At 53.0% G+C, this 27,316-nt stretch overlaps 1 protein-coding gene across 2 annotated transcripts in view; it reads left to right on the top strand.

Annotated features, from left to right (window-relative positions):
- The first annotated feature begins 921 nt into the window (after positions 1-921).
- Positions 922-27,316, top strand: part of WDR4 (WD repeat domain 4) — a 32,016-nt gene continuing 5,621 nt past the window's right edge. Inside the window, exons 1-7 of one of the 2 annotated variants that reach the window (XM_030806309.1) lie at positions 922-1,098; positions 4,005-4,070; positions 7,078-7,166; positions 17,102-17,258; positions 18,279-18,391; positions 21,917-21,977; positions 26,461-26,559. In XM_030806309.1, the coding sequence (XP_030662169.1) occupies positions 17,244-17,258; positions 18,279-18,391; positions 21,917-21,977; positions 26,461-26,559 (288 nt within the window). In that variant the 5' untranslated portion in view covers positions 922-1,098; positions 4,005-4,070; positions 7,078-7,166; positions 17,102-17,243. Of the gene's footprint in view, positions 1,099-4,004; positions 4,071-7,077; positions 7,219-17,101; positions 17,259-18,278; positions 18,392-21,916; positions 21,978-26,460; positions 26,560-27,316 lie in introns of both variants that reach the window. The other variant, XM_030806308.1, reaches the window with a different exon arrangement.

The raw sequence follows: 27,316 nt of genomic DNA, 5'->3' as shown, positions 1-27,316 counted from the left end.
GAGAAGGGAATCCTTTGTCCCTAAAGGGAGAAGGAAAAAAACATGCCAAGAGGTTTTTTTTTTGTTTAATTTTTTTTTTTTTTTTTGAGTCTTGCTCTGTCGCCCAGGCTGGAGTGCAGTGGCGCCATCTTGGCTCACTGCAAGCTCCGCCTCCCGGGTTCACTTGCTTCATTCTCTTGCCTCAGCCTCCCGAGTAGCTGGGACTACAGGCACCCACCACCACGCCCGGCTAATTTTTTGTAATTTTTAGTAGAGACGGGGTTTCACCGTATTAGCCAGGATGGTCTCCATCTCCTGACCTTGTGATCCACCCGTCTCGGCCTCCCAAAGTCCTGGGATTACAGGCGTGAGCCACCGTGCCCGGCTTAAATTTTTTTTTTTGAGACAGAGTCTTGCTGTGTTGCCCAGGTTGGAGTGCAGTGGGGCGATCTCGACTCACTGCAACCTCCGCCTCCCGGGTTCAGGCAATTCTTCTGTCTCAGCCTCCCAAGTAGTTGGGGCTACAGTCGCACGCCACCACGCCCAGCAAATTTTTGTATTTTTGGTAGAAACGGGGTTTCACCATATTGGTCAGGCTGGTCTCGAACTGCTGACTTCACGTGAGCCACGGCCCCCGGCTCATTCACTTCTTGAAGGATCATTTACCAGGCATCTAGTAGCTATCAGGTCCTACGTCTCTCCAGCTACAGCGGAAAAAGATCCAGAACCAGCCCTACCCAGTCTAGAGGAAAGGACGAACATTAGGCAAGCACTTGGAATCGTGCGAAGTGCATTCCATCAGATCTTGGTGAGTGAACTGCCAAGCCCGAAACACCGAAGGCCACCAGCCACAACCGGGAGGACGGTCACAGCACCTTCCACGCATGCTCAAGGCAGGCTCGTCCTTGAGCATGCGCGGTAGGTGGGGGATACGTCATCTCTCGGCGTCTGCGCCTGGCGTCACCGACCGGTGCGGACAGGAAGAGGCTCTGGGCTGGCACATGTGTATGGCGGCGAGGCGGGCGGGTACATGGCGGGCTCTGTGGGACTGGCGTTGTGCGGTCAGACACTGGTGGTGCGGGGCGGCAGCCGATTCCTGGCCACCTCCACAGCAAGCAGGTGAGGGGGCCTTGGTCTTGGAACAGGGAGACCAGGCTGCGGGCGCGCGTCGGGTCCTGGCGACCCCGCTTCTCCCGCACCGCCTGGTCGCACCCGCTCTGGGGTGACTCCGGTGAACTCCGCTCCAGCCCGCGAGCCCTCCGCCGCTGTCTGGGCCTGGCCGCGTCTCTGCGCCTGGAGGGTCCGCTTTCGGCGCCCGCTCCCTGGCCCTCGGCGCGCTCCCTGCCCTAGATGGCTGGTCTGCGGTGTTCCTGCCCGGTTAGCGCCGGGTCACTTCCGGTCTCCGTGGGGCCGGCGGGGACCGGGTGGGCAGAGCACGTGGGGCGACGCTGACCAGTCAGCGAGGCCGGGCCGAACAAGCTCTGGAGAACTGGGAAAAAGCAGGTCTCGGGTCTCCCTGGTGAGAAGGGAGGGGCTTACTGCGAGCTCACTGACCTCCGAGCGCGCTCCCTCTCTTTGCAGGGTTGCCTGTTCCCTCTTCCCGGCCTGCATCCACTCACCTGGGCTTAATTGCTCCTTAGGGCTCCAGGTGATCTCCGACACTTACTTACCCGACCCAAGGGTGCACGTGGAGCTCGCAGCGCGCACCTCCCTAGTGGCCCTTCACACGGCTCGGGTTTTGCTTTCCGTAATTTTATTCTCCTAACTTAGTGTATCGCCAGTGCTAGGACGACGCCGGGGATTTTTAACTTAGTAAATGTTTGTTGATGGAATAGTCCTAATTCAGGACTCTCGGAGCAATTAGTAGTGCTGTCAGTTTCAGCCCCTCGTTTCCTTTCCCAGGTTATTTGTGATTTCATACTTGAAACGGACGACGTGTCTGTCAGATGTACTGTATATTCTTCGTTTGGTTTCAGAAAGCCAATTCGATGTTAAGTTAGGTCTCACAAAAATTGTTCTCAGAAACCTGTCACATATCCCAGATGATTTTGTTTTAGAGACTCACGGTCTAATACCTGCCAGAGTGAGCTGTGGATATATTAGACGTGATCTGCTTACCTTCGGTCTATGCATTTTGAGGAAATTCTAGTGGCTGGTGGAGTTGCTGACTTGCAAGACAAGTCCACGGTTCCATATGGAAAGTTTTTTGGTGCACTCACTTTAAAGGCTATAAATATGTACAAGATACGTGCCAGGGGGTGAGGATGGGATAAACCGAAGAGAGTTTAGGTTCAGTATGGAAGATGAGTGATTCTTAAGTTGGTAAGTGCTTGGGGTCATGGGAACACTTTCAGGTAGGTGAGATATGTTTCTAAATAGTAATGGCTCTTTGAAATTTGTATACAGAATCCCACTGAAAACTCAACAGTATCAGAACATAATTTCTTTTTTTTTTGGAGAAGGAGTCTCGCTTTGTCGTCCAGGCTGGAGTGCAGTGGCGCGATCTTGGCTCACTGCAAGCTCCACCTCCTGGGTTCACGCCATTCTCTCGCCTCAGCCTCCCGAGTAGCTGGGACTGCAGGCGCCTGCCACCACGCCTGGCTAATTTTTTGTATTTTTAGTGGAGATGGGGTTTCACTGTGTTAGCCAGGCTGGTCTCGATCTCCTGACCTCGTGATCCGCCTGTCTCGGCCTCCCAAAGTGCTGGGATTACAGGTGTGAACCACCGCTCCTGGCCCATAATTTCTTTTTTTTTTTTTTTTTTTTGAGACGGAGTCTTGCTCTGTCGCCCAGGCTGGAGTGCAGTGGCGCAGTCTCTGCTCACTGCAAGCTCCGCCTCCCAGGTTCACACCATTCTCCTGCCTCAGCGTCTCCGAGTAGCTGGGACTACAGGCGCCCGCCACCACGCCCGGCTAATTTTTTTTTTTTTGTATTTTTAGTAGAGACGGGGTTTCACTGTGGTCTCAATCTCCTGACCTCGTGATCCGCCAGCCTCGGCGTCCCAAAGTGCTGGGATTACAAGTGTGAGCCACTGCGCCTGGCCTAATTTCTTATAACCATGTCGCATAGATTTTGTGGTGCCTAAAAGAATAGCATATTAATTCCTGTTGAGTATCCCTCATTTGTTTCACTGAACTTTTTTTTTTCCCACAGAACTATGCAGTGTGACATACTCCAATAAGAGATTAAGCAAATAAAGTTTGTTAACTGTTCCCTGAAATATTGTATCTAGACAGTTTTCTTGTCAAGGATACAACTTTTAATTTAATGAGTGTGCAAATATTTTTTGTTCCACAGAGAAAAAAAATCAACTTTTTTTTTTTTTTTTTTTTTTAAATAAAGTGCTCCTTTAAAAATCATTGTTAGGCTGGACGCAGTGGCTCTGTCTATAATCTCAGCACTTTGGGAGGCTGAGGCGGGCGGATCACCTGAGGTCAGGAGTTTGAGACCAGGCTGGCCAACATGGCGAAACCCCGTCTCTACCACAACTACAAAAATTGGCCAGGCGTGGTGGCAGATACCTGTAATTCCAGCTACCGGGAAGGCTGAGGCAGGAGAATTGCTTGAACCCGGGAGGGAGAGGTTGCAGTGACCTGAGATCGTGCCCTTGCACTCCAGCCTGAGTGACAGAGCGAGACTCCCAACTCAAAAAAAAAAAAAAAAAAAAAAAAAAAATTAGGGCCAGGTGCAGTGGCTCACACCTGTGAGCACTTTGGGAGGCTGAGGTAGGTGGATCACCTGAGGTTGGGGGTTTGAGATCAGCCTGACCAACATGGAGAAACCACGTTTCTACAAACAATACAAAATTAGCCGGGAGTGGTGGCACATGCCTGTAGTCTCAGCTACTGGGGAGGCTGAGGCAGGAGAATTGTTTGAACCTGGGAGGCGGAGATTTCGGTGAGCCGAGATCCCGCCATTGCACTCAAGCCTGGACAACGAGAGCGAAACTCCGTCTCAAAAAAAAAAATTTGTTATTTCTCTCTAATGATAACTCCTTTTAAAATTATTCTGTTATTTCTCTTTAGTGATGATGACAGCCTCTTCATCTATGACTGCAGTGCTGCAGAAAAGAAGTCACAAGAAAATAAAGGGTGAGATGTGGGGAAGCTTTTTCAGGGCCTGCTTTGATGGTTCGATAATGGGACCAGAGGGTCTAAGAAGCAATTGTTGTCTTATTTGCTGAATTCTTAGCTTCTGTCACACAGTGGTGCAGATAAGTAGCACCTCAAGAGAGACATGTGAAAGTAACTTTCAAGTTAGGCATTAAGAGTACATTGTTGGCTGGGCATGGTGGCTTATGCCTGTAATCCCAGCACTTTGGGAGTCCGAGGTGGGTGGATCACCTGAGATCAGAAGTTCCAGACCATCCTGGCCAACATGAGGAAACCCTGTCTCTACTAAAAATACAAAAAATTAGCTGGGCGTGGTGGCAGGCATCTATAATCCCGTCTACTTGGGAGGCTGAGGCACGAGAATCACTTGAACCTGGGAGGCAGAGGTTGCAGAGAGCTGAGATTGCGGCATTGCACTCCAGCGTGGGGGATAGAGCAAGACACTGTCTCCAAAAAAAAAAAAAAAAAAAAAAGTAGTGTTGGTGCGGTGGCTCATGCCTATAATTTCAGCACTTTGGGAGGCCAGGGTGCTGGCTGAGGTCAGAAGTTCAAAGCCAGCCTTGCCAATGTGATGAAACTCCATCTCTACTAAAAATAAAATAGCCAGGCATGGTGGTGGGCGCCTGTAGTCCCAGCTACTCGGGAGGCTGAGGCAGGAGAATCGCTTGAACCTAGGAGGCGGAGGTTGCAGTTGGCTGGGCTTGCGCCACCTCACTCCAACCTGGGTGACAACAGCAAGACTCTGTCTCAAAAAAAACAACAACAACAACAAAAAAACAGTGTTAGGACTTTCTAAATACTTTTAGTTTCTATCAGTAATCACATATCTTATTGGCTCCGTGAAATAATGGTTGAAGGCAGGTGTAGGAAATTAACTTCAGCTAATTGAGATATAAAAGTAGAGCATGTGTTTTATATGGTGACTTTCTTTAGTATCATTGGTATTGTGGCTCAGTTTTATCGTTATTATTATTTTTTGAGACAGGGTCTCTCTGTTACCCCGGCTGGAGTGCAGTTGCACAAACAGAACTCCCTGCAGCCTCCACCTCCTGGGTTCAAGTGATCTCCCGCGTCATCCCCCTAAGTACCTGGGACTACAGGCACATGCCAGCATACTTAATTTTTTTTTGAGATGGAGTCTTGCCCTGTTGCCAGGCTGGAGTGCAGTGGCGTGATCTTGACTCACTGCAACCTCCACCTCCTGGGTTTAAGTGATTCTCCTGCCTCAGCCTCCTGAGTAGCTGGGACTACAGGCACATGCCACCATGCCCGGCTAATTTTTTTTTGTATTTTTAGTAGAGATGGGGTTTTACCATGTTGGCCAGGATGGTCTCGATCTCCTGACCTCGTGATCCACCTGCCTCGGCCTCCCAAAGTGCTGGGATTACAGGTGTGAGGCACTGCGCCAGGGCTGTCTGACTAATTTTTGTAGTTATTTGTAGAGACGTGGTTTTGCCATGTTACGCAGGCTGGTCTTGAACTTCTGAGCTCAAGCGATCCTCTCGCCTTGTCCTCCCAAAGTATCAGGGAAAATTCAGCCAGATATCGGGCAAAATTCACCCCCGATATTTCACGTAGGTTCTTTTCTATTTTCCCTAAGCGTCAGCCGGTTTGAGAAATAAAGGGACATAGTACAAAAGAAATTTTAAAGCTGGGCGTCCGGGGGAGACATCACATGTCAGTAAGTTCCGTGATGCCCCCGAGCCATAAAACTAGCAAGTTTTTATTAGGGATTTTCAAAAGGGGAGGGAGTGTACGAATAGGGTGTGGGTCACAGAGATCACGTACCTCACAAGGTAATAGAATATCACAAGGCAAATGGAGGCAGGGCGAGATCACAGGACCACAGGACCGGGGCGAAATTGAAATTGCTAATGAAGTTTGTTATTGATAACATCTTATCAGGAGACAGGGTTTGAGAGCAACCAGTCTGACCAAAATTTATTAGGCGGGAATTTCCTTGTCCTAATAAGCCTGGGAGCACTATGGGAGACTGGGGCTTATTTCACCCCTACAGTCTCAACTAGAAGACAGCCACACCCAAGGGGGCCATTTTAGAGGCCCACCCTCAGGGGCGCGTTCTCTTTCTCAGGGATGTTCCTTGCTGAGAAAAAGAATTCAGTGATATTTCTCATTTGCTTTTGAAAGAAGAGAAATGTGGCTCTGTTCCAGCCTGGCTCACTGGCGGTCAGAGTTAAGGTTATCTGTCTTGTTCCCTGAACATTGCTGTTATCCTGTTCTTTTTTTCAAGGTGCCCAGATTTCATATTGTTCAAACACACATGCTCTACAATTTGTGCAGTTAACGCAATCATCACAGGGTCCCGAGGCGACATACATCCTCCTCGTCTTACGAGATGACAGGATTAAGAGATTAAAGTAAAGACAGGCATAGGAAATCACAAGGGTATTGATTGGGGAAGTGATAAGTGTCCATGAAATCTTCACAATTTAAGTTTGGAGATTGCAGTAAAGACAGGCATAAGAAATTATAAAAGTATTAATTTGGGGAACTAATAAATGTCCATGAAATCTTCACAATCCACATTCTTCTGCCATGGCTTCAGCTGGTCCCTCCGTTTGGGGTCCCTGACTTCCCCCAACACCAGAGTGCTGAGATTATAGGTCTGAGCTACCAGACCTGGCCTGTTACTAGTATTGTTAATGTGAGTTTATCCCTGCCTCTAGCCTTGGGTTAGTCCTTGCCTGTAAGGAAGAGGGCCATGTGTCTTTGAGGGTTCTTCTAGCTTAGCTCTCTGGGTTCTGGCATGTATGCTGGGAGATTTTCTGTTTAGTTAGGCTTCATGCTGATAAAATTAGAGCTGTTTTGAGCTTCCCCATGTCCCTTTAATATGTCTTTATTTTGGCTACGTGAACCCCTTAAGTTTCTACCTCCTCCCATGTTAGAAATTACCACGCTGGCCATCAAGGAATGCAGTCTTATTTCCTTAGGTGAAGCTTAACCGTCTTTCTCCTCTCTTCCTCAGGGAGGACGCGCCCTTGGACCAGGGGAGCGTTGCGATTCTGGCGTCCACCTTCTCCAAGTCTGGCAGCTATTTTGCTTTAACTGATGACAGTAAGCGTCTGATTCTTTTCCGTACAAAACCATGGCAATGTCTGAGTGTCAGGTATGAGATGCTAACGCTGGATTCTTAAGATGTCGAATGCACACCTTGTCCTTGCATGCCTGTAGCAATAGTGACCATAACATGGTGATAGTGGTTGACGCGGAGGCGCAATTCGGTGCCAGACACCACTTTCAGTGCCGTATGTGTGTTGGCTGATCTGATCCTCACAGCAGCTCTGGGAGGGCGCAGGGGTGCTGTTCTGTCCCACGTTGGGCGGTGAACAGTTAGGTAGCAGACTCCGGTCAGTGGGCTTGGAAGACAGAGCCGGGCCCTGCTGCTGGTCCCTCTGCCTGCAGTGTGGGTGCCCCTGCTTTCCAGGGCGGTCCTCTGTCCTTGTGATTAGCAGGAACAAGGCTGTGAGCCTGCCTTGGAGAGTGGTAGGGATTTGGGGTCTGTGGAGGGGTCTGTACCATAGTATTAAGCTGGATGGGTTTAGTGCATATATGTCTGAGTATCTGAAGAGTGGATGGGGAGTGGATCCGTGGGGATGGGGAGGCCAGTAACTGGCAAGAATGGAGATATTGCTGTGCCTTGCCCTCTTACCTGGCAAAGTCCGGAAAGGTTCTTCCACCTTCCCTATTCCTCTTTTTTAATTTTTTCGAGGTGGAGTTTCGCTTTTGTTGCCCAGGCTGGAGTGCAGTGGCGTGATCTTTGCTCATCGCAACCTCGACCTCCTGGGTTCAAGCGATTCTTCTGCCTCAGCTTCTCGAGTAGCTGGGATTACAGGCACTTGCCATCATGCCCGGCTAATTTTTTGTATTTTTAGTAGAGATGGGGTTTCACCATGTTAGCCAGGCCAGTCTTGAACTCCTGACCTCAGGTGATCCGCTGGCCTCGGCCTCCCAAACTGCTGGGATTACAAGTGTGAGCCACTATGCCCGGCCTGTCTTTAAGATTTTTATTTCATCTTTTTTTTTTTTTTTTTTTTTTTTTTTTTTTTTTTTGAGGAGGGTCTCATTCTGTCACCCAGGCTGGAGTGCAGTGGTGTGATCTCGGCTCACTACAGCCTCCGCCTCCCAGGTTCAAGCAGTTCTCCCACCTCAGCCTCTCGGGTAGCTGCGACTATAGGTGCACACCACCATGCCCGACTAATTTTTGTATTTTTTGCTGGAGACAGAGTTTCACCACTTTGGCCAGGCTGCTCTCGAACTCCTGATCTCAGGTGATCCACCTGCCTCAGCCTCCCAAAGTGCTGGGATTACAGGGCATGACCCACCGCTCCCAGCCTCATCTTATTTTCAAAGAGAAGAGTAAAAACCCAAATTCAGCTGGGTGCAGTGGCTCCCACCTGTAATCCTAGCACTTTGGGAGGCCAAGGCAGGCGGATTGGATCACCTGAGATCAGGAGTTTGAGACTAGCCTGGCCCACATGGCAAAACCCTGTCTCTACTAAAAATACAAAATTAGCCGGGCATGGTGGTGAATGCCTGTAGTTCCACCTACTTGGGAGGCTGAGGCAGGAGAATCTCCCGAACCTGGAAGGCGGAGGTTGCAGTGAGCCAAGATCGTGCCATTGTGCTCCAGCCTGGGTGACAAGAGCAAAACTCCGTCTCAAAAAAAAAAAAAAAAAGCCAAATTCTAGGTGGCATCAAAAGCAATGAATGCCTGCTCTGTCCTCTCTTCCAGTCAGGTTAAAAAGAAAGCCCTGAAATGCTGCATCATTTCTACTGTATGTGTTTTTGCGTATATGGGTTTTACTATATATGTTTTTATGTATATGTGATTTACAATATGTTTTTGTGTCTTTGTGTATCAGGTAGGTAATAGATGCACATGGTTTAAAAACTTAAAACACAACAAAATTAAACCAAAGAGTATGCATCAGTCTCCCTTCTTACCTGCCTTCTGGCTCCTTTCCCATAGGCAGTGATGGTTTCCCAGTAGGAAAATGACTTTTAAATGCATGTCCCCACATGTCCGAGTTATAACTGATAATAAATGGCTGCTTCCACCTGACTGCTGTGGATCGTGTCATCTTTATCTTGAAAGGCCTGTGAACGGCATCCTCTTGCTAAGATAGCCACAACATGAGTAAGTCATTTAGGACCTAGAATAGAGAAGATGGGAAGTGTTTTCAGGATTCAGGGTGAATGCCTCAAGGTGGCCTTGAGGTGTCCTGCCCTGAGCCCCTCCACAGGGATCTCTGCAGGTGGCAGGGGCTTTCTAGTAGGTTGGCCTTGACTTTGGGTTTCTCGGACAACCTGTGGGAAGGAGGGATGGACAGGTTTTCACCTCTCCGTGTTGAAAGAAGATAGTAGTTGTCCTAGTCTGCTTGGGCTGCCTGACAAGATACCACAGTCTAGGGGCCTTAAATAATAATTTTCTCACAGTTGTAGAGGCTGGGAAACCAAGATCAAGGGGCTGGCAGGACAGGGCTGGTTCCTCTGAGGCCTCTCTCCTTGGCTTGCTGATGGCGTCTTCTCCCTATGTCCTCACAGAGTTGTCCTTTTGTGTCTATGTCTTCATTTCCTATTCCTGAAGGGACACCGGTCAGATGGGGTCAGGGCTACCCCAATGACCTCTGTTTCACCTCTGTAAAGGTCCTATCCAAATACAGTTATATTCTGAGGTCCTAGGTAGGTCAGGGCTTCAACATAGGAGTTGTGGTTTGGAGGATTCAGTTAAGCACATAACAGTTCATCTTGCCTTTTGGACACTGGCTGCCGTAGAGAGCTTTCATTATTCACATGAGATTCTTAAAGGGGGCTTTGACTCTCAAAAGTTAAAAATGAAATGATCTAAGAGAATCTGATAGTAATTTTTTTTTTTTTTTTTAATTTGAGACAGAGTTTCACTCCTTTCCCAGGCCGGAGTGCAGTGGCGCGATCTCAGCTCTCTGCAACCTCTGCCTCTCAGGTTCAAGCAATTCTCCTGCCTCAGCCTCCCAAGTAGCTGGGATTACAAGCATGTGCCACCACGTCTGGCTAATGTTTTGTATTTTTAGTAGAGAAGGGGTTTCACCATGTTGGCCAGGCTGGTTTTGAACTCCTGACCTCAAGGTGATCCACCTTTCTCAGCCCCCCAAAGTGCTAGGATTACAGGAGTGAGCCACTGCGCCTGGCCTGGTAATTCTTTTCCTGAAGTAAAGGCCCTGGCTGAGCTCTGGCATAGGCATAGTGCACAAGAGCCACTTGGGTGTCTTGTGAAAGCACAGACTTTGTGATTCATTTCATCTGGGCTAGGCCATAAGCTCTGCAATTTCTTTCTTTCTTTCTTTGTTTTGAGACAGTCTCGCTCTGTCACCCAGGCTGGCGTGCAGTGGCCCAATCCCGGCTCACTGCAACCTCCACCTCCTAGGTTCAAGTGATTCTTCTGCCTCAGCCTCCCGAGCAGCTGAGATCACAGGCACTTACCACCGTGCCCAGTTAATTTTTGTCTTTTTAGTAGAGATGGGGTTTTGCCATTTTGGCCAGGCTGGTCTTGAACTCATGACCTCGGGTGATCTGCTGACCTTGGCCTCCCAAAATGTTGGGATTACAGGCGTGAGCCACTGAGCCCAGCTACAGCTGTTTTCTTGACTGTCCCTCTACCGGTGGTCCGCATTTTTTTTTTTTTTTTTGACGTGGAGTTTCGCTCTTGTTGTCCAGGCTGGAGGGCAATGGCACAATCTAGGCTCATTGCAACCTACGCCTCCCGGGTTCAAGTGATTCTCCTGCCTCAGCCTCCTGAGTAGCTGGGATTACAGGCATGCACCACCACGACCGGCTAATTTTTTCTATTTTTTTTAGTAGGGATGGGGTTTCACAATGTTGGCCAGGCTGGTCTTGAACTCCTGACCTCAGGTGATCCACCTACCTCGGCCTCCCAGGGTGCTGGGATTACAGGTGTGAGCCACTGGCGCCTGGCCAGAAGAGCAACTTTTTATATACTTAAGAATCATTTGTGTTTTAGAAACTTTTTTTTTTTCCCATATCCTGTGTTTTTCCACTGGGGTATTGTTTATTGGTTTGTAGGAGCTCTTTATATTTGGACACTTTGTTTTTACAAAATAAGCCCATCTCCCAAAGTGTGGCTCTCACATGGCCTTTCTCACACGGCCGTTCTGTGGCACAGGTGTGTAAGGTGAGCTGCACCGGTAACCACTGAGACTGGATTAGCATTTTCCAGTACCCTTGCCTTAGCTGACAAAACTTCAAAGCCCTGGGGTCAAGAACAGGTGCAGAGCTGAGATCCATGTGCTGATGTGTACATGGATCTCAGACGTGATCCAGTTACTTAGACAACAGTGGAATGTGTGGGTTCCTGTTCAGCTATGGTGAGTGGGGTTGTAGAAGTTGGGAGCGAATTCTCACTTGTCTGCTTCCCCTGGAGTACAGTTCGGTGCCCTCCTATGCTACCTTTTTGCCTTTTTTATCCTTTGGTTTTGGTCCATACAGAAAATTGGAAACCACTGAGAAGTACAAAATGAGAGCAATAACAAAAACCACCCTGAATTTCACCACCCAGAGCCAGAGTATGGGATGAGCACTGGGGCCAGGCCCTCCTCCTCTCTGCACGTGGGTTACAGGATTTGCATGTGTTACATTGTAGCTGTGGCATGTGCTAGCCTGTAGCCTGTTTCACCACCCAGGGCAGTGTTGACAACACTGTGTCATTCCCTGTAGCTGGGTTGTTACATTGTTTGCACTGTTCCACTGCTCAAATGCTACTGTTTCCTTGTACCTCTTCCTACCTTTAAACTCTGGGAAGTTTGAGCCAGAACAACTGGGACAGCAGAGGTGTGGACACTGTGGGTTTACTGGCACCAATGTGTGACAACACCACTGTGAAGCTTCCCAAGCCTTGATGTCCAGCGGTTTTCTTGGGGTTGATCACATGCTGTCAGGGTGGCTGACCTTTAGTTCCCAGCACCTCCAGAGGTGGAGTGGATGCCTTGTGGCCCCAGGCCCCTGCCCTAAATCACGTACTTAGGCTGCCTGTGGGGCCCAAGGCCCCTACTCTTAGAGATGAGGCCAAAGGCAAGGTTAATTCTTCACTATGCAGAGGGTGTACCCTGTGCCAAGGCTTTTGATGTCTGGTACCAGACACCATTTGAGGAGTAGCCACTGCCCGCAGAGGGTAGGGGAGGCTGGGTCTGGCTGTGTGTGCCACAGGCCTGGCTGGTGGTGGGGACGAGCGGGCAGGGAGCTCACTCGTGTCTTGAAGACGCTAACTCTTTCAAGTCTGGACAGTGCTGTGGCTGTGAAGTTCTGAGGTTGCCAGAAAGATGGAGACGTGGATGGAATGTCACTTTACTTCAGTGTGGGCTCGCTGTCCGGAGGTAGTGTCTCACTTTGAACTTGGGAGAAAGGGGATGTCCAGTCAGCCTGCCCACTGTGTCCTGGTTCCTAACAGAGGAGCTTCTTCACCTTGATGGAAGCACGGAGGCCCAGGGCTCCTCCAGGGGTTCTGACTCCTCCAGAGGGACGGGGCCTCTGCTCCTGGCATCGTGCATGGCCCAGAGGAGGGAGGAATCTAGAATTCTCTGCACTCAATGTGGTTGCCTGTGGCAGTTGGCTTCTTGGAGGAGGTCATTTGAGGTTGAGAGCTCCATGAGTTGGGACTCGTGGTGGATGCAGATACCGCTGCAGCCTGGGCGGGTGGCGGGGCCTCTTCATCCTTGGTTGCAGGTGCTTTGCCAAGAGGGGAGATGTCTTGCTGTGTTGACTCATCTTTTGAAGGTCGTTTGCTGGTGCGATTCTCTTTATGTAAGCACCTGGTAAAACTCCGGGAGGCTGGCATCATGGCCCACGCCTGTAATCCCAGCATTTTGAGGGGCCAAGGCGAGAGGATCCCTTGAGGCCAGCAGTTCGAGGCCAGTCTGGCCTCAACACAGTGAGATCTCGTCTCTACAAAGAAAAAAAAGTGCAGGTCCAAGAGTGGGCAGTGCAACTGGTTTAAGTACCCCAATCTGAAATTCAGAATCCTCCAAAATCTGGAATTTTGTGAGCATGGGGAAGATGCTCAAAGGAAATGCTCACTGGAATGTTTCGGATTTTGGATTTTTAGGTTAGGGATGCTGAGCCAGTAAGTATTTGCAAATATTCCAAAACCGGAACAAATCTGAAGTGCAAAGCACTTTTGGTCCCGAGCATTTGGGATGAGGGATGGGCAGCCTGCGGCATGTGAGCAAGGAGCAGTGGCTGGCTCCTGGCAGTGCCCCTTTACTTGTGCGTTCACTTTTTGTGTGTGTGTGTGTGTGGAGCGGAGTATCTCTTTGTCACCCAGGCTGGAGTGCAGTGGCACGGTCTTGGCTCACTGCAACCTCCACCTCCTGGGTTCAAGCGATTCTCCTGCCTCAGCCTCCTGAGTAGCTGGGATTATAGGAATGAGCCACCACGCCTGACTAATTTTTGTATTTTTAGTAGAGATGGGGTTTTGCCATGTTGGCCAGGCTGGTCTTAAACTCCTGACCTCAGGTGATCTGCCCACCTTGGCTTCCCAAAGCTCTAGGATTACAGGCATGAGCCACTGCGCCCGGCCTGCTCTTGGTTTTGAAAGTGATGTCAGCGGTATAACTTCGTGTAGGAAATGTTTGCTGTAGGTGGTGTGGAAGACGGACCATGTGATTTGATGCAGCTCAGGCAGCAGATTACAAAATCCAGCCTCGATGGTGTGGCTTGGGATTTCTCCTGACCTTGGCGTAGGGCACGCGTTGCCGCCTCCCCTTTCTCTAGTTGAACTGCAGGACAGTGGGTACAGGTATGAAGTTACTGCCACTTTCAACATCCCTTGCAAATTCCTCAATAATCTTTTTAAAATTCCTTTAGAATTGTGGGTTTGTGAACTTTTCAGCATCGGGTGGAGTGAAATCTTTACCCTTTCTCTCAGTGAGAAATTGGAGGGGATTATTGTGGCAGGAGAGTAGATTTGGGGGATGAGAGTGGGGCAGGGAGAGGGGCATAGGGCGAGTTTTATCAGGAGCTGCTTTCAAGGAGAGGACTGGGGTGAGTGGAACCATGCTGAGCTGGCAGGCAGAACCCTGTGGCTGGTCCGCAAACATGGGGGCTGCTTCCCACACCTGGAGGCTTTTTATGTCTCTTAGATCTCAGACTCTTAGATCTGATGCACCCTCTCCCCAGAAAACCGCCTACGCTTAGCACATCCACCTCCATTCAGTTTTAGAGGTTCCATGTACTCGTGGCCTATCTGCATTTCACTGAGGCCCTGCACCGCTGCGGGATGCCCCTGAGCTGGGCAAGACCCCAGGCTCTGTCCAGTGGTCGCTTTGTTACTGTGCTGCTGCTGGTCAGCTTCCTGTTGAAGGGTTTTGAGGCACAGCCAAGATGGAAGTTGTGGGCAGCAACAATTGTTTCCCAGGTAGCAGTTTAGAACCGCAAGGGCCAGAGGGCCTGCCACCTGGGCAGTCAGGAGACTCTTGGCCCGAGGGACTGAGGCCAGGTTTTCCAAACCGAAGATGAGGACACAGGGTGACAAGTGATACATTGATTTTGACATGTGTGTTTATGAGGGAGAAATCCTCCCAGTGGAGTCAGTGTTTCCGCAAACGCCTGTGAGAGCCACCGCAGCACGTGGGAAAGGCAGAGTCGGGAAACCATCCGATTTGCCCTGCCCAGAGGATGGAGAGAGAGCGCCTGGCTGCTGGAATGTGGGTGTGGATGGCGCCTGGTGTCTTCAGTGCCCTGTTGGGGCTGCCCAGGCGGCTCTCTGGAGGGGGCCTCGGGGCAGTGCCAACTCAGTCTGGGGGTTCAGGGCTCAGCCACTGGACTCCTGGCAGAGGACAGAGGGCGTGGAGATGGGTGGCTACTTGCTGGGTTCTGCTGGTCTCTGGGCCCTGAACCCAGTGACTGTGGAGGGAGTGCTGAGACCCGAGACCCTGCACAGGCTGGGGGTCAGAGGGTGGGCGGGGTTGTGCCTCAGCTAGGGTGACAGGCCGGCTTGCCATTGGTCCAATGACCTGCCCCATTTTGTGACCTCCCTCGGATCCTAGCACCCAAGCCTGCAAGTAAGGCTCAGCTGCGTCCTAGAATCGGTGCCAGGATAAGCCCAGCTGGAGAGGCTGGGAGCCTCTGGCTGGGGCAGGACAAAGGGACGAGGAGCAGTGCCCTCTGCTGAGCTCGCCCCGTGAGTCCAAGTCCAACCCCCCCTCCCTGTGGCGTCCTCTTGGGCTGCTCCTCTGTGCCACCATGGTTGTGTTTGTGGCAGCTGCTTAATGAGCCCATCGGACATTGGGGGCTGTGTCGCTGGTGCAGTGCAGGGCTGTTTGTTTAAATTACAGCGCACCCTGAGAATTCGGATTAATCTTGCTCCAGAGCGTAATTATCTTTCTTTGTCCTTGTTTTCTCTGTGTTTACCCCGTTGTGCTTCCCTTCTGCCTCCCTTCTGCAGCTCTGCTGCACAGCTGCGAGAGAGGAGGACGGACTCTGCTTCCAGCCTGGGGTGTGGCCCAAAGGTCCTGCCTGCCCTTTTCTGTCCTCTAGTCCCTCTGCCCCTGAGAGAAACATAGGGGCCTCATTGAGGACAGCGTTCCTGAAGCTTCCATCTCCATTTCCAGCCGCAGTGAGCCGGGCGCTCTGTACTTGTCTGCCTGGTGTTGGCTGTGTACTGGGCAGTGTGCGCTGCCACAGCCCTGGGGGTGGGGAAGCAGGGCTGGCTACCATTCTGCAGTGAGGCCCTGTGGCTAACTGCGTGTGTGGGAAGCTGTGCTACAACTCATATCTATGTTAAATAGAACATATGGGTCCCTGCCTTGTGGAGAGGACATAAATACGGGACGATTCCAGTAGAAATGATGTGGAAGTGTGAGCCCCAGGAAGTAGTGTAGCCCTGAGCCCTGGTGAAGGAGAGGGAGCGAACTGTGACTTTGGTTCTTACTGAACCAGTGTGCAAACGTGCTGCATCCGGAACTCTGGCGTATCCATGACTCTGGGTCAGGGTTGGATTCATGGATGTGCTGATCTGGATGTGGACTGGGGGGAGTGCAGTCCTCTCACACACTGTATAACCGTGCTTCCTCCCGAGGAGGGTAGGGTGCTGCCTCGCTGCTGCCCTGGGCTGGGTCCTGCCCCGAGGGTGGCCGAGCCCCTCCATCCCTCTGCAGGGCACGGGGCGCGGCTCTCTGTCTGAGACTCCTGGTTCGACGCAGCAGAATGAGCAGCAGGGATCAGTGTGGGTCAGGGGAACGGCAAGGCTGGGTGGGCCCCTGGAGGCTGGTGCCTGCCTTTGTCCTTGACAGTGGCCCCCAGCACACTTGGCATTTATGGAGAGGGCTCTTGTCTCCCTCAATGCACGATGAAGACTCTGGGGTTATGGAACCGTTCCCCCATTTCTTGTTGACAGTTTTCAAACACACAGGAAAGTTGAGGATTTTGTCACCCATTTATCCACCACCTAGATCCCACCATCAGGAGCAATTTTCTTTCCTTTTCTTTTTTTTTTGAGATGGAGTTTCGCTCTGTCGCCCAGGCTGGAGTGCGGTGGCGCGATCTCGGCTCACTGCAAGCTCTGCCTCCCGGGTTCACGCCATTCTCCTGCCTCAGCCTCCCGAGTAGCTGGGACTACAGGCGCCCGCCACCACGCCCGGCTAATTTTTTGTATTTTTAGTAGAGACGGGGTTTCACCATGTTAGCCAGGATGGTCTTGGTCTTCTGACCTCGTGATCCACCTGCCTTGGCCTCCCAAAGTGCTGGGATTACAGGTGTGAGCCACCGCGCCCGGCCAGGAGCAATTTTCTTAAAAACGTTGTGAAAGTAAATTTGTTGAAGGCATTGACTTTGTTCCAGTTGTTAGCATTGCTTAATTTTTTTGGCACCACCTTCAGCAGCTGGAAAACAGAGCATATGGCCAGGTACTGGTGTCTGCCACCGCCCACGTGGCCTGCCAGGCTGTCGAGGACCATGTGCTGCTCCTGGAAGCTAATGGGGGTGTCTCTCTGGCCTTCTAGGACCGTGGCAAGGAGGTGTACAGCCCTGACCTTCATAGCCTCTGAGGAGAAGGTCTTGGTGGCCGACAAGTCTGGAGACGTCTACTCCTTTTCGGTGCTGGAGCCACACGGGTGTGGCCATCTAGAGCTGGGGCACCTGTCTATGCTGTTAGATGTGGTAGGTGGGGGACGTGGTAGGTGGGGGACATGGCAGGTGCGGGACACGGTACATGGGGGACTTGGTACGTGGGGCATATGCTGAGTCAACGTCTACCCTGTCAAGGCTCAGGCACCTGTCCGTGCTGTTAGATGCAGTATGTGGGGGACGTGGTATGTGGGGTACAGGCTGAATCAATGTCTGCCCGGTCTGTGCCCCAGCGTTTGGTGGGGAGAGTGGGGCTCCCCCATAGCAGGGACAGCCCTCTGCACATTTGGGAGCAGGGGAGTGGTGGAAACAGGATTTAGGAAGGTGGAGCAGACAGCAGGGAGAATGAAGAAGGCAAGTGAGGCAGGAGGTGGCCAGTAGGGTAGCCCCAGGTTGGAAGTGAAGGTGTGGGAGGAGCAGGTGCAGCCACGAGCCTCTGGCTCCGCCTCCTTGGCCCGGAGCTGTGCCAAGTGCTATAGGAGCATCACCTCAGCGCTGGTCCCAGCAGCCCCTGTCACCCCACTCTGTGTGCCCCGTGTGTCACAGACAGACACCTGGAGCCCCAGAGGGCCCAGGCCCACAGCCCAAGTGGTGGAGCTGGGATTGGAGGCACGCAGGGACAGTCAGGAACAATAGCGAGTGTGGGGTAGCAAGGGAACCTCACTGAGACTTGGTGACAGATGGGTGTGGGGACAGGAAGGCAAGGAAGGCAACCCAGTGTTGGGCAGGAGGGTGCAGCAGGCCTGGGGTGGGTGGAAATGGGAGTGGGGCCTGGATTTGCCGAGGTTTGGGAGATGGGCAGGCAGGGGTGGCACTGCCCCACCCCAGAAGCCTGCTCTAGCGCTGAGGAGTGAGGGCTGGAGGTGGCCGGGGACCCTCTGGGGAGGGAGAATGAGGGCCAGCGATTAGACGTAGGGACGGGAGGAGGAGAGGAGCCACGCTGGTCTGTCCTCTTGGCGGCCAGGCCGCAGCCTCCCTGCCTGCTTCCATGAGGGACTTGATTCGGAAGACTCAGGTGAGCAGCTTTTTCTTTTCTGGCCCCTTGTGATGCAGGCTGTGAGTCCTGATGACTGCTTCATCCTCACTGCCGACCGGGACGAGAAGATCCGAGTCAGCTGGGCCGCGGCGCCCCACAGCATCGAGTCCTTCTGCTTGGGGCACACAGAGTGAGTGCCCCTTCCTGCCCCTCCAGCAGAAAGAAGCTCTGTTTGAAAACAGCATCAGCTTGCGGCTCAGCAGGTGCCGTTGTAGCTTGCGAGGCCCCACGCGGGTGACAGCAGCCCCCGTGCTTGGTGTTTGGTCACTGCAGGTGCCATGGTACTGCCTGCAGAAGCCGCGAAAGGGTGGGGTTCACTCTGCACTGTTACCCGTAGTCTGTGCTGGTGACTTCGCATTGGTTCTGACCGAATGGGAGGGCTTGTTTCCGGGAAACCCCTGTCTCAGCGTGGAGACCCCTGCACCATGCCCGGGAGTTGTTCGCTGGTGGGCGGTGGGTGTGTTGGGGGCAGGATGAACTTTAGTGATTTCAGCTGTCCAAGAATTAAGCGGCCTCTGCAGCCAGGCGGTGGCGTCTTGTGGCAGCAAGCTCTGCCAGGACCCATATGGAGGTGTTTCTGAATGCCCCCTTTTCTCTCACGCAAAAAGCTCATTAGAATTTACACAAAGGAAAAGCGCCTAGTGTAATTGGCTGAAATGTTTTAAAATATATTATTTGAGGCAGTAGAAGAAATTGGAGGGAGGGAATTCAATGCCGAGGTTGCCTGTGTTTTCCTGGTTTTGAATGGATGCAAACATTTCCTGTTTAAGAAGGCCAGTCACTGGTGTGTGCCTCAGGATAGCTTATTCTGACTTGCATGTAGTTCGCTAGTGATCCAGCTCTGGAGTTCTCTGGCCTGCAGCCCCCCGGCCCCTCCCCTTCACCATCTCTCCCTGGTGTCTCTGCAGCTCCCTTGCCTTGCCAGGCACGTGAGGGAGGTTTCTGCTGACGGGAACACGCTTCTCACCCTTCTAGGGAAATGCCTCATCACTTAGATATATTGAATAAAAACATAGTATTAAAATTAACTTCAACTGCTCCCTCCCTCCCTCCCTCCCCCCCTTCCCTCCCTCCCCCCTTCCCTCCCCCTCCCGCTTCCCTTCCCTCCCTCCCCCTGCTTCCCTTCCCCCTCCCCCGCTTCCCTTCCCTCCCTCCCCCCCCTGCTTCCCTTCCCTCCCTCCCACCCCCCGCTTCCCTTTCCTCCCTCCCTTCCTCCCTCCCCCCTTCCCTTCCTCCCTTCCCTTCCTCCCTTCCCTCCGTCCCTTCCCTTCCTCCCTTCCCTTCCCTCCCTCCCTTCCCTCCCAACCTCCCTTCCTTCCTCCCCTTCCTTCCCCTCCCTCTCTCCCTCCCCTTCCTTCCCTTCCCTCCCTTCCCTTCCTCCCTCCCTCCCTTCCCTCCCTCCCCTTCCCTCCCTCCCTCCCTCCCTCCTCCCTTCCCTCCCTCCCTCCCTCCCTCCTCCCTCCCTTCCCTCCCTCCCTTCCCTCCCTCCCTCCCCTTCCTTTCCCTCCCCTCCCTCCCCTTCCTTTCCCTCCCCTCCCTCCCTCCCTTCCTTTCCCTCCCTCCCCCCTTCCTTTCCCTCCCTCCCCCTCCCCTTCCTTTCCCTCCCTCCCCTCCCCCCTCCCTCCCTTCCCCTCCCCTCCCCCCCCCCCCCTCCCTCCCTCCCCCCTCCCCTTCCTTTCCCTCCCTCCTCCCCCCTCCCCTTCCTTTCCCTCCCTCCCTCCCCCCTCCCCTTCCTTTCCCTCCCCCCCCCCCCCCCCCCCCCTCCCCTTCTTTCCCTCCCTCCCTCCCCTTCCTTTCCCTCCCTCCCTCCCTCCCTCCCTCCCCTTCCTTCCCTCCCTCCCTCCCCTTCCTTTCCCTCCCTCCCTCCTCCCTTCCTTCCCTCCCTCCCTCCCCTTCCCTTCCCCCTCCCTCCCTCCCTTCCCTCCCTCCCCTTCCCTCCTCCCTCCCTCCCTCCCTTCCCTTTCCTCCCTCCCCCCCCCCCCCCCCCCCCCCCCCCCCCCCCCCCCTCCCTCCCCCTTCCCTTCCCTCCCTCCCTCCCTCCCTCCCTTCCTTTCTTTTCTCTTTCTTACCTATGTCGCCCAGGCTGGAGTGCAGTGGCATGATCTTGGCTCACTGCAACCTCCGCCTTCCAGGTTCAAGTGATTCTCCTGCCTCAGCCTCCCAAGTAGTTGGGACTACAGGCTCCTGCAACCACGCCCGGCTAATTTTTTTTTTGTATTTTTAGTAGAGACGAGATTTCACTATGTTGGCCAGGCTGGTCTTGATCTCCTGACCTCATGATTCGCCTGCCTCGGCCTCCCACAGTGCTGGGATTACAGGCGTGAGCCACCGTGCCCGGCCTGCCCGTTTACATTTCAACACAGTGGCTGGCAAATTGAAAACAAAGCCCCATGGCCCCCGTGTGTGGCTGGAGCTGTGTTTCTGCTGGATGTGCTGTTCTGTGCCCTTTGCTGACATTGCAGTATCGGTTGGTTCACTGGCTGTCTCCCGCTGCGTCTGAGTGGTTCTGTGGGTCGGTTGGGCCTGTTGCTGTGTGCAGCCCTCAGCGTGGTGCCTGGCATGAGTAGGTGCTCAGTAGATACTGCAGTGATTGGACGAATTATGTTTTGAGATTTTGTTTCAAACCCCTGGAAACTGTGGTTTCCCATCCTTTCAAACTTGAGAACTGTGAGGCCACTCGTGCCCTCTGCATGGGGCGTCCTGTGCCCTATCTGTCCTGGGCCGTGGGCTGCTGTCAGTGCTGTGGTGCCGTGCAGGGCGGTGGCTGCGGGACTGGGCCCGGTTCACGTGATGGCTAGCCCAAGGTAGCAGAGGCCATGACTGGCGGAGATGAAGTGAGGCTCACGGGCCACCCCATTCCAGGGTCCCTGGGAACCCCATACCTGAGGGATTGCTTGAGGCCACTGTGTTAGAGCGGGAAGAAAAGGGGCCTTCTCACCCTTGTAGGTGCCTGAGCCAAGATGGGTTTCTAGGCGAGCTGGGCTGCTCGGGTCACTCTTATGGCTGTTCTGATGGGAGGGTCCCTGTGACTTTGAGTCCTGTGCTTGCAGGCCAACCCCTCACAGGAGGACTGGGCCGGGCCCAGCAGAGACAGCTCTCTGGCCAGGTCACTCAGAGTTGTTGCTGAGGGGCCGTCAGGACCCTGATAGGAATCTGTCTGTGGGCTTGGCTGCCCTTCTCCCTCCTCCCTCCGCCCTCCTCCCTCCTCCCTCCACCCTCCTCCCTGTGCTGTGTCTTTGAGTCTCCCTCAAGGCTCCTTTCATCACAGTGCAGGTGCCTTGGGCCAGGGTGGGTACTGGGGGGCCTGTGGAGGTGCCGCTGAGCAGAGCTGCTGCAGAGGGGGCTGCAGTGGGGCACAGAGGTGCTTGGGTCCCTGGCAGGCATGGCTGAGGAGCGGCCTGGGTTAGAGGTTGCTGTGCTGCTGGGGACCCAGGAATGACCTCACTCACCTCCCCGACCGTGTCCAGGGGCCTTCACCTGGTTAACCCTAACCAGGTTAGGGTTAACGGATATTTCCCATGTTGGCTGTTTTTATTGGATCAGGGGGTTTAGGCAGAGGCTTCTCTTCCTTAGATGAACAGGCGGCCTCCCCAGGCCTCCCCGTCCCTGCGGGCGCTGGGCTAGCTGACTCTGCTGCTGTCTCTCGCCCTCACAGGTTTGTTAGCCGCATCTCCGTGGTGCCAACTCAGCCCGGGCTGCTTCTGTCCTCCTCTGGGGTAAGTGTTCTGCCCAGCGTCACTCACCTCTGGATTCTTGAGCCTGCAGGGAGGGTGGGGTGGGCGCCTCCTGGAACTGGCGCCTCTGGATCGCTGGCCCCTGGCTGTCTGTGGCTGTCCACTAGATGGTGCTTGTTTTCAAATCTTAGAGCTGCCTGCGGCTCGCTCCCCGCTTGTGGCCGCTCACTCAGGACTGTGTGTGGGGCGTGAGTAGGTGCGTGTGTGTTTGTCCGTGGGATGAACTAGAACGGGTGTGTGGAAGGCTCCTTTCGGAGAGGGCGGCTGCTCCATCGACGGTAGTGTTGGGGATCAGGATCTCAGGTAGAAACAGTAGACCGGGGGCCTCTCTGACTCCTGGAGGAGTCTCAGTCCATCCCATTACGGGCTGCATTTTTTTTTCTTTTCTTTTCTTTCTTTCTTTTTTTTTTTTTTTTTTTTTTTTTGAGATGGGGTCTTGCTACATTTTTCAGGCTGGTTTCAAACTCCTGGACTCAAAGCGTTCTGCCTCCTCGGCCTCCCTAGTAGCTGGGACCACAGGCTCGAGCCCCTGCACCCAGGTTACCACAGTGCATTTTTGCTTGCTGGGTACAACTTCTGTGTCCCAGCAGTTGGGTCCTGGAAGCCTTACAGTTTAGTGATGAGAGACGTGTTTCCTGTGCGGAATATGTTAGAAGGATTGTTAGTGATTTTGCCAAAGTGAGGGCCTTGGATTCCTCACAGGGTCTGATTCTGTCCTCTTGCGGAATTGTTGCCCACACACCACCACCTTCCTCTTTGCTGCCCTTCCCCGTGTTGTCTGTGTTGGTCCTTTGTGTGGTGTGGCATGATGGCTGACGGACCCTCCGGCCGCTTCTACGTTTCTTCTCTGATTGGGCTTCATTCAAAGCCTCCTGTTCCTGCTCTTCAAATTAACGCACAGCCACGCGACTTGAGAGAAGAAGAAAACTGTGGCCGTAATCTCCAGAGGGTCAGCGGTTTGTTGTGCACCTTCCAGTCTTTTTCATGATAATGAGGAAAATCTTCCACGGGCAGAGAAGCCTCCCCAGGCCCCATCTGTCCCTCATGGCTTACTGCTTTGTTTGAGTGGAACGTGTCATCTGGTAGCTGCCAGAAGGCGCGAGGAAGGTCAGTGTTTTCTGACTTTGCTTTTCTGGAAATACCTTTAATCTCCTTTGAGGCCTGGTTGTTAGTTTGGCGTAGAAGTCCTGGTTGAAACGGTTTCCCTCGGAGCTTGGGAGGCCTTGCACACTGTGCTCTCCAGCTGGTTGCTCCTGTGGGTTTCCCCAGGCGCTTCCTGTAGAAACCTGCAGCCGTCTGCCGTGGGTCCGTGGGGTGACAGCTGGGCTCTCCTGCCTGGCCTTCTCTGCCCCAGTGTGCGATGTCAGAGCCGCTGAGGTGACTTGGTGGGCCCCGGAGAGGAGTTGGCCACACAGCCAGTGATTTTCAGTATCCTCTGACCTGGGGCATTTTCTTACATAATTACCTTCTGTTCTCTACCCCTGCCTCCTGCTCACTTTTTCTAAAGCTTGTGTTAGTTGAACCACTTTAATTCTCTGATTTTTTTTTTTTTTTTTTTTTTTGAGACGGAGTCTCGCTCTGTCGCCCAGTCTGGAGTGCAGTGGCGCAGTCTTGGCTCACTGCAAGCTCCGCCTCCCGGGTTCACGCCATTCTCCTGCCTCAGCCTCCCCTAGTAGCTGGGACTACAGGCGCCCGCCACCACGCCCGGCTAATGTTTTTTTTTTGTATTTTTAGTAGAGACGGGGTTTCACTGTGTTAGCCAGGATGGTCTTGATCTCCTGACCTCGTGATCCGCCCGCCTCGGCCTCCCAAAGTGCTGGAATTACAGGTGTGAGCCACCGCTCCCGGCACTGATTCTTATTTTTTTTGAGACAGAGTCTCGCTCTGTCACCCAGTCTGGAGTGCAGTGGCGTGACCTCGGTTCACTGCAACCTCTGCCTCCCGGGCTCAAGCAATCCTCCCACCTCAGCCCTCCTGAGTAGCTGGGATTACAGGCACACACCACCATGCCCCGCTAATTTTTTTTTTTTTGAGACGGAGTCTCGCTCTGTCGCCCAGGCTGGAGTGCAGTGGCGCAATCTCGGCTCACTGCAAGCTCCGCCTCCCGGGTTCACGCCATTCTCCTGCCTCAGCCTCTCCGAGTAGCTGGGACTACAGGCGCCCGCCACCACGCCCGGCTAATTTTTTGTATTTTTAGTAGAGACGGGGTTTCACCGTGGTCTCGATCTCCTGATCTCGATCTGCCTGCCTTGGCCTCCCAAAGTGCTGGGATTACAAGCGTGAGCCACCGCGCCCGGCGCCCCGCTAATTTTTTATACTTTTGTAGTGATGGGGTTTTGCCAGCTTGGCCAGGCTGGTCTCAAACTCTTGACCTCAAGTGATCCACCCACTTCCGCCCACTGGGATTATAGGCGAGAGCCACCATGCCGGGCCATAATTCTCTGGTTTTTTTCTTTCCTGTTCAATCTCATATTTCTACTCCTTTAGGAGTAGTCTTACTTCTTGGGAGATTGCCTCAACTTTACTTTCCAGCCTTCTGTGGAGACTTGAGTTTTATTAGGATTATCTCGAATCTTCAGTTCTTTCTTGCCCTCGGCGCGTTCTTTTTTACAGCCACCCATTCTCGTATAGTGCACGTGTCTCTTATCTCACTGAGATGAGCATGGACTTTTCTTTCTTCGATTTCTTCATGGCCTTGTGTTTGATTCCCTTCTCTGGAGTGTGTCGTCTGCCTTTCTCATTGGAGGTTTTCCTCGGATGTCTGGCGATGCCATCTGCCTGTGTGTGATGGGAGTCAGCGCCAGCCGGCCTCGGAGGCTGGGTGCGTGCGCCCAGGGTGGGGCCCGAGGGGCTTCAGAGCAGGTGTCTGAGTGTGGGCAGCACCCCCTTGCCTGTGGACCCCATAGAACGTGTGGGTCAGTCGGTCTCTTCTGGGTGGTCAGTGTCCCGGCCTTCACTCTTGACCAGGTCTGTCCCCTGGGGCTCTGGGAGGTGAGTGCGAAGGGGCTAGGTGGCTCTCTTCTCAGTGAGTATTTGGCATCCCGGAGACGGGCCTCTCGGTTCTGTTTCCCCAGAGCCTTCTGCTGGCCTGGAGTTTGGGGCTGAGGATGCATCAGGGAGGTCCCATTTCTCTTTGGAAAGACATTTGACAGCTCCCCTCACCACCTTGGTCTTCAGGCTGCCTGGCCCGGTTTGGTCTTTGGCAGATCCTGGCACCTCTCCGGCTTCTCTGTGGCTGCTGCGTTTGTTCCCCGGCCTCCAGCCCCCAGGTTTCCTTGCTATCTCTCCGCGGCTACCTTCTGTTCTTGCCTGTTGTCTTTGTCTTAGTGGGTTCGTGGTTATTAAACATGTTTTTCTTGTCATCATAGAGAGGTTTGAGGGTGAGTGAAATGCCTGTAGATGTGTGTGTTGGTCTCCATGTTTATCTGCCACATTTGTAGAAAGGTGTGTGTGTGCGTGTATGTGCATGCGTGCGTGTGTGCATTCATGCATCCACTCTTACCTCAGCACCCAGAGGATATGCATCTACTGTTAGCTGTTTGGGGTATTTACTTTTCTCATCTTTTTCATTTAGTCATTTAAAAATACTCACAAATAGTGCACAGACACTCTCTCATTAGATTTAGTGAGTATTGATTTATTTCTCTCCACTTAATTAGTGCTGTAATGAATTTTTTTTAAGCCAGGTATGGTGGCTCATGCCTGTAGTCCCAGCTACTCGGAGGCTGAGAGGGGAGGATTGCCTGGGCCCTGGGAGTCAGAGGCTGCAGTGAGCCAGGAGCAAGCCTGTGAATAGCCACTGCAGTGCAGTGGGCAGTGTGGAATAGACCCCATTTCAATTAAACAACAAAAAAATAACAACAGATAAAACCAAGAAAAAAAAGAGAAACCGTTTTTTCCATTTATGATGGTTTTGGAGCATGGAGGCTCTTGGTTCCTGTGTCAGCTTCCTGAAGGGTTGTACCAGTCGTCATGGGACGGTTGCTGATGACCATGTCCTTCCTGTCATTCTTAGTGAAGTGGAGCAGTGGCCACGCACTCATGAGCCCACACGTGTCTCCCCGTGGGAATGCATGATTGCTGAAGTGTCTGCACCTGTGTGCATGCCCGTGTCTACTCCTGGCCCGGGCACAGCAGATGTGGTCTGGCCTCCTGGCGGATGACAACCTGGCCATCTAGTGGCCTTGGCTTATTTTGCTGGGATCTGCCTCATTGGCTTTGTCATCTGCCTGGGCATATCAGCACTCGAGAAACAGGGAATCGGTCCCCTTCTGTTCCCCACCGTTGTCCTTGATGATTTGCATGAGCGATTTACGCAGTCAGAGCAGAGAGCCTTTAATTCCTGAGGGTGGGTGGCATGGCTGTCACTGAGTGGCGCCCCGATCACACGCAGCTGTCCTCTCTGTCACCCTACCTGACGGAAGCCCCGCGACCGCGTGCTAACCTCTGTGTTTGGTTTGTTCAGGACGGCACCCTGAGGCTCTGGGAGTACAGGAGCGGCCGCCAGCTGCACTGCTGTCACCTGGCCAGTCTGCAGGAGCTGGTGGACCCGCAGGCCCCCCAGGTAGCTGCTTCTGTTCACTCCTGGGCAACTGAGTGCTTGTAGACGCCTGCAATCGCCTGCCTTGAGTGGAAAAGTCACTTCGCTGTTGGAAACGTTTGTTTTCAATGCCAGACTTCCTCCTGTGTGAGGGAAATCTCGTATTTCAAATTCTGAAGGTGGCTCATCATGTCAGTGGAAAATAATTTGTCTCCCCGTTGCATGCAAACAGTTAACGTACAGGAAGGCCTCTAATCCTGCTCTGAAGTGGAAGGAATGGAGGTGCTTGGGCATGCACCTTTGTGGGTCTGCCAGCCAGGTGGGGCAGGGGCGGGGCCAGCTTGGAGCAATCTCATGACACCCTGATAGCCCAGGCCTTGGCGAAGTTTCCCGCTAAACGGTCTGTTCCGTTTCCTAGAGAACGGTGTGGTGTGGCCTCTGCCCCCTGCCAGGCAGCTGTGTAAGAGAAGACCAGGCCTTTTCCTCCATGCTTCACGTGGACTCGGGTTCCTGGAAGTTTCCTTCATTAAAAAAAAATTTTTTTTTTTTGAGATGGAGTCTCACTCTTGCCCAGGCTGGAGTGCAGTGGTGCTATCTCGACTCACAGCAACCTCCGCTTCAGGCTCCTGAGTAGCTGGAATTAAAGGCGTGAGCCACTGTGCCCCGGCCTCTTCTTTATTTTTAATATTTCCTCTGCCAAGAAGTGTGGGAGCTCACAGGGCAGTTGTGTGTGTAGCTCTCATCTCTTCCTTTCCCCTGTGTCCCCCACTCCCTCCTCTCC

Source organism: Nomascus leucogenys, chromosome 25 (genome assembly GCF_006542625.1).
Source record: "Nomascus leucogenys isolate Asia chromosome 25, Asia_NLE_v1, whole genome shotgun sequence".
Classification (NCBI taxonomy): Eukaryota; Metazoa; Chordata; class Mammalia; order Primates; family Hylobatidae; genus Nomascus; species Nomascus leucogenys.
The sequence above is the reverse complement of the archived record's forward strand: the minus strand, read 5'-3'. Positions and strand labels throughout refer to the sequence as shown.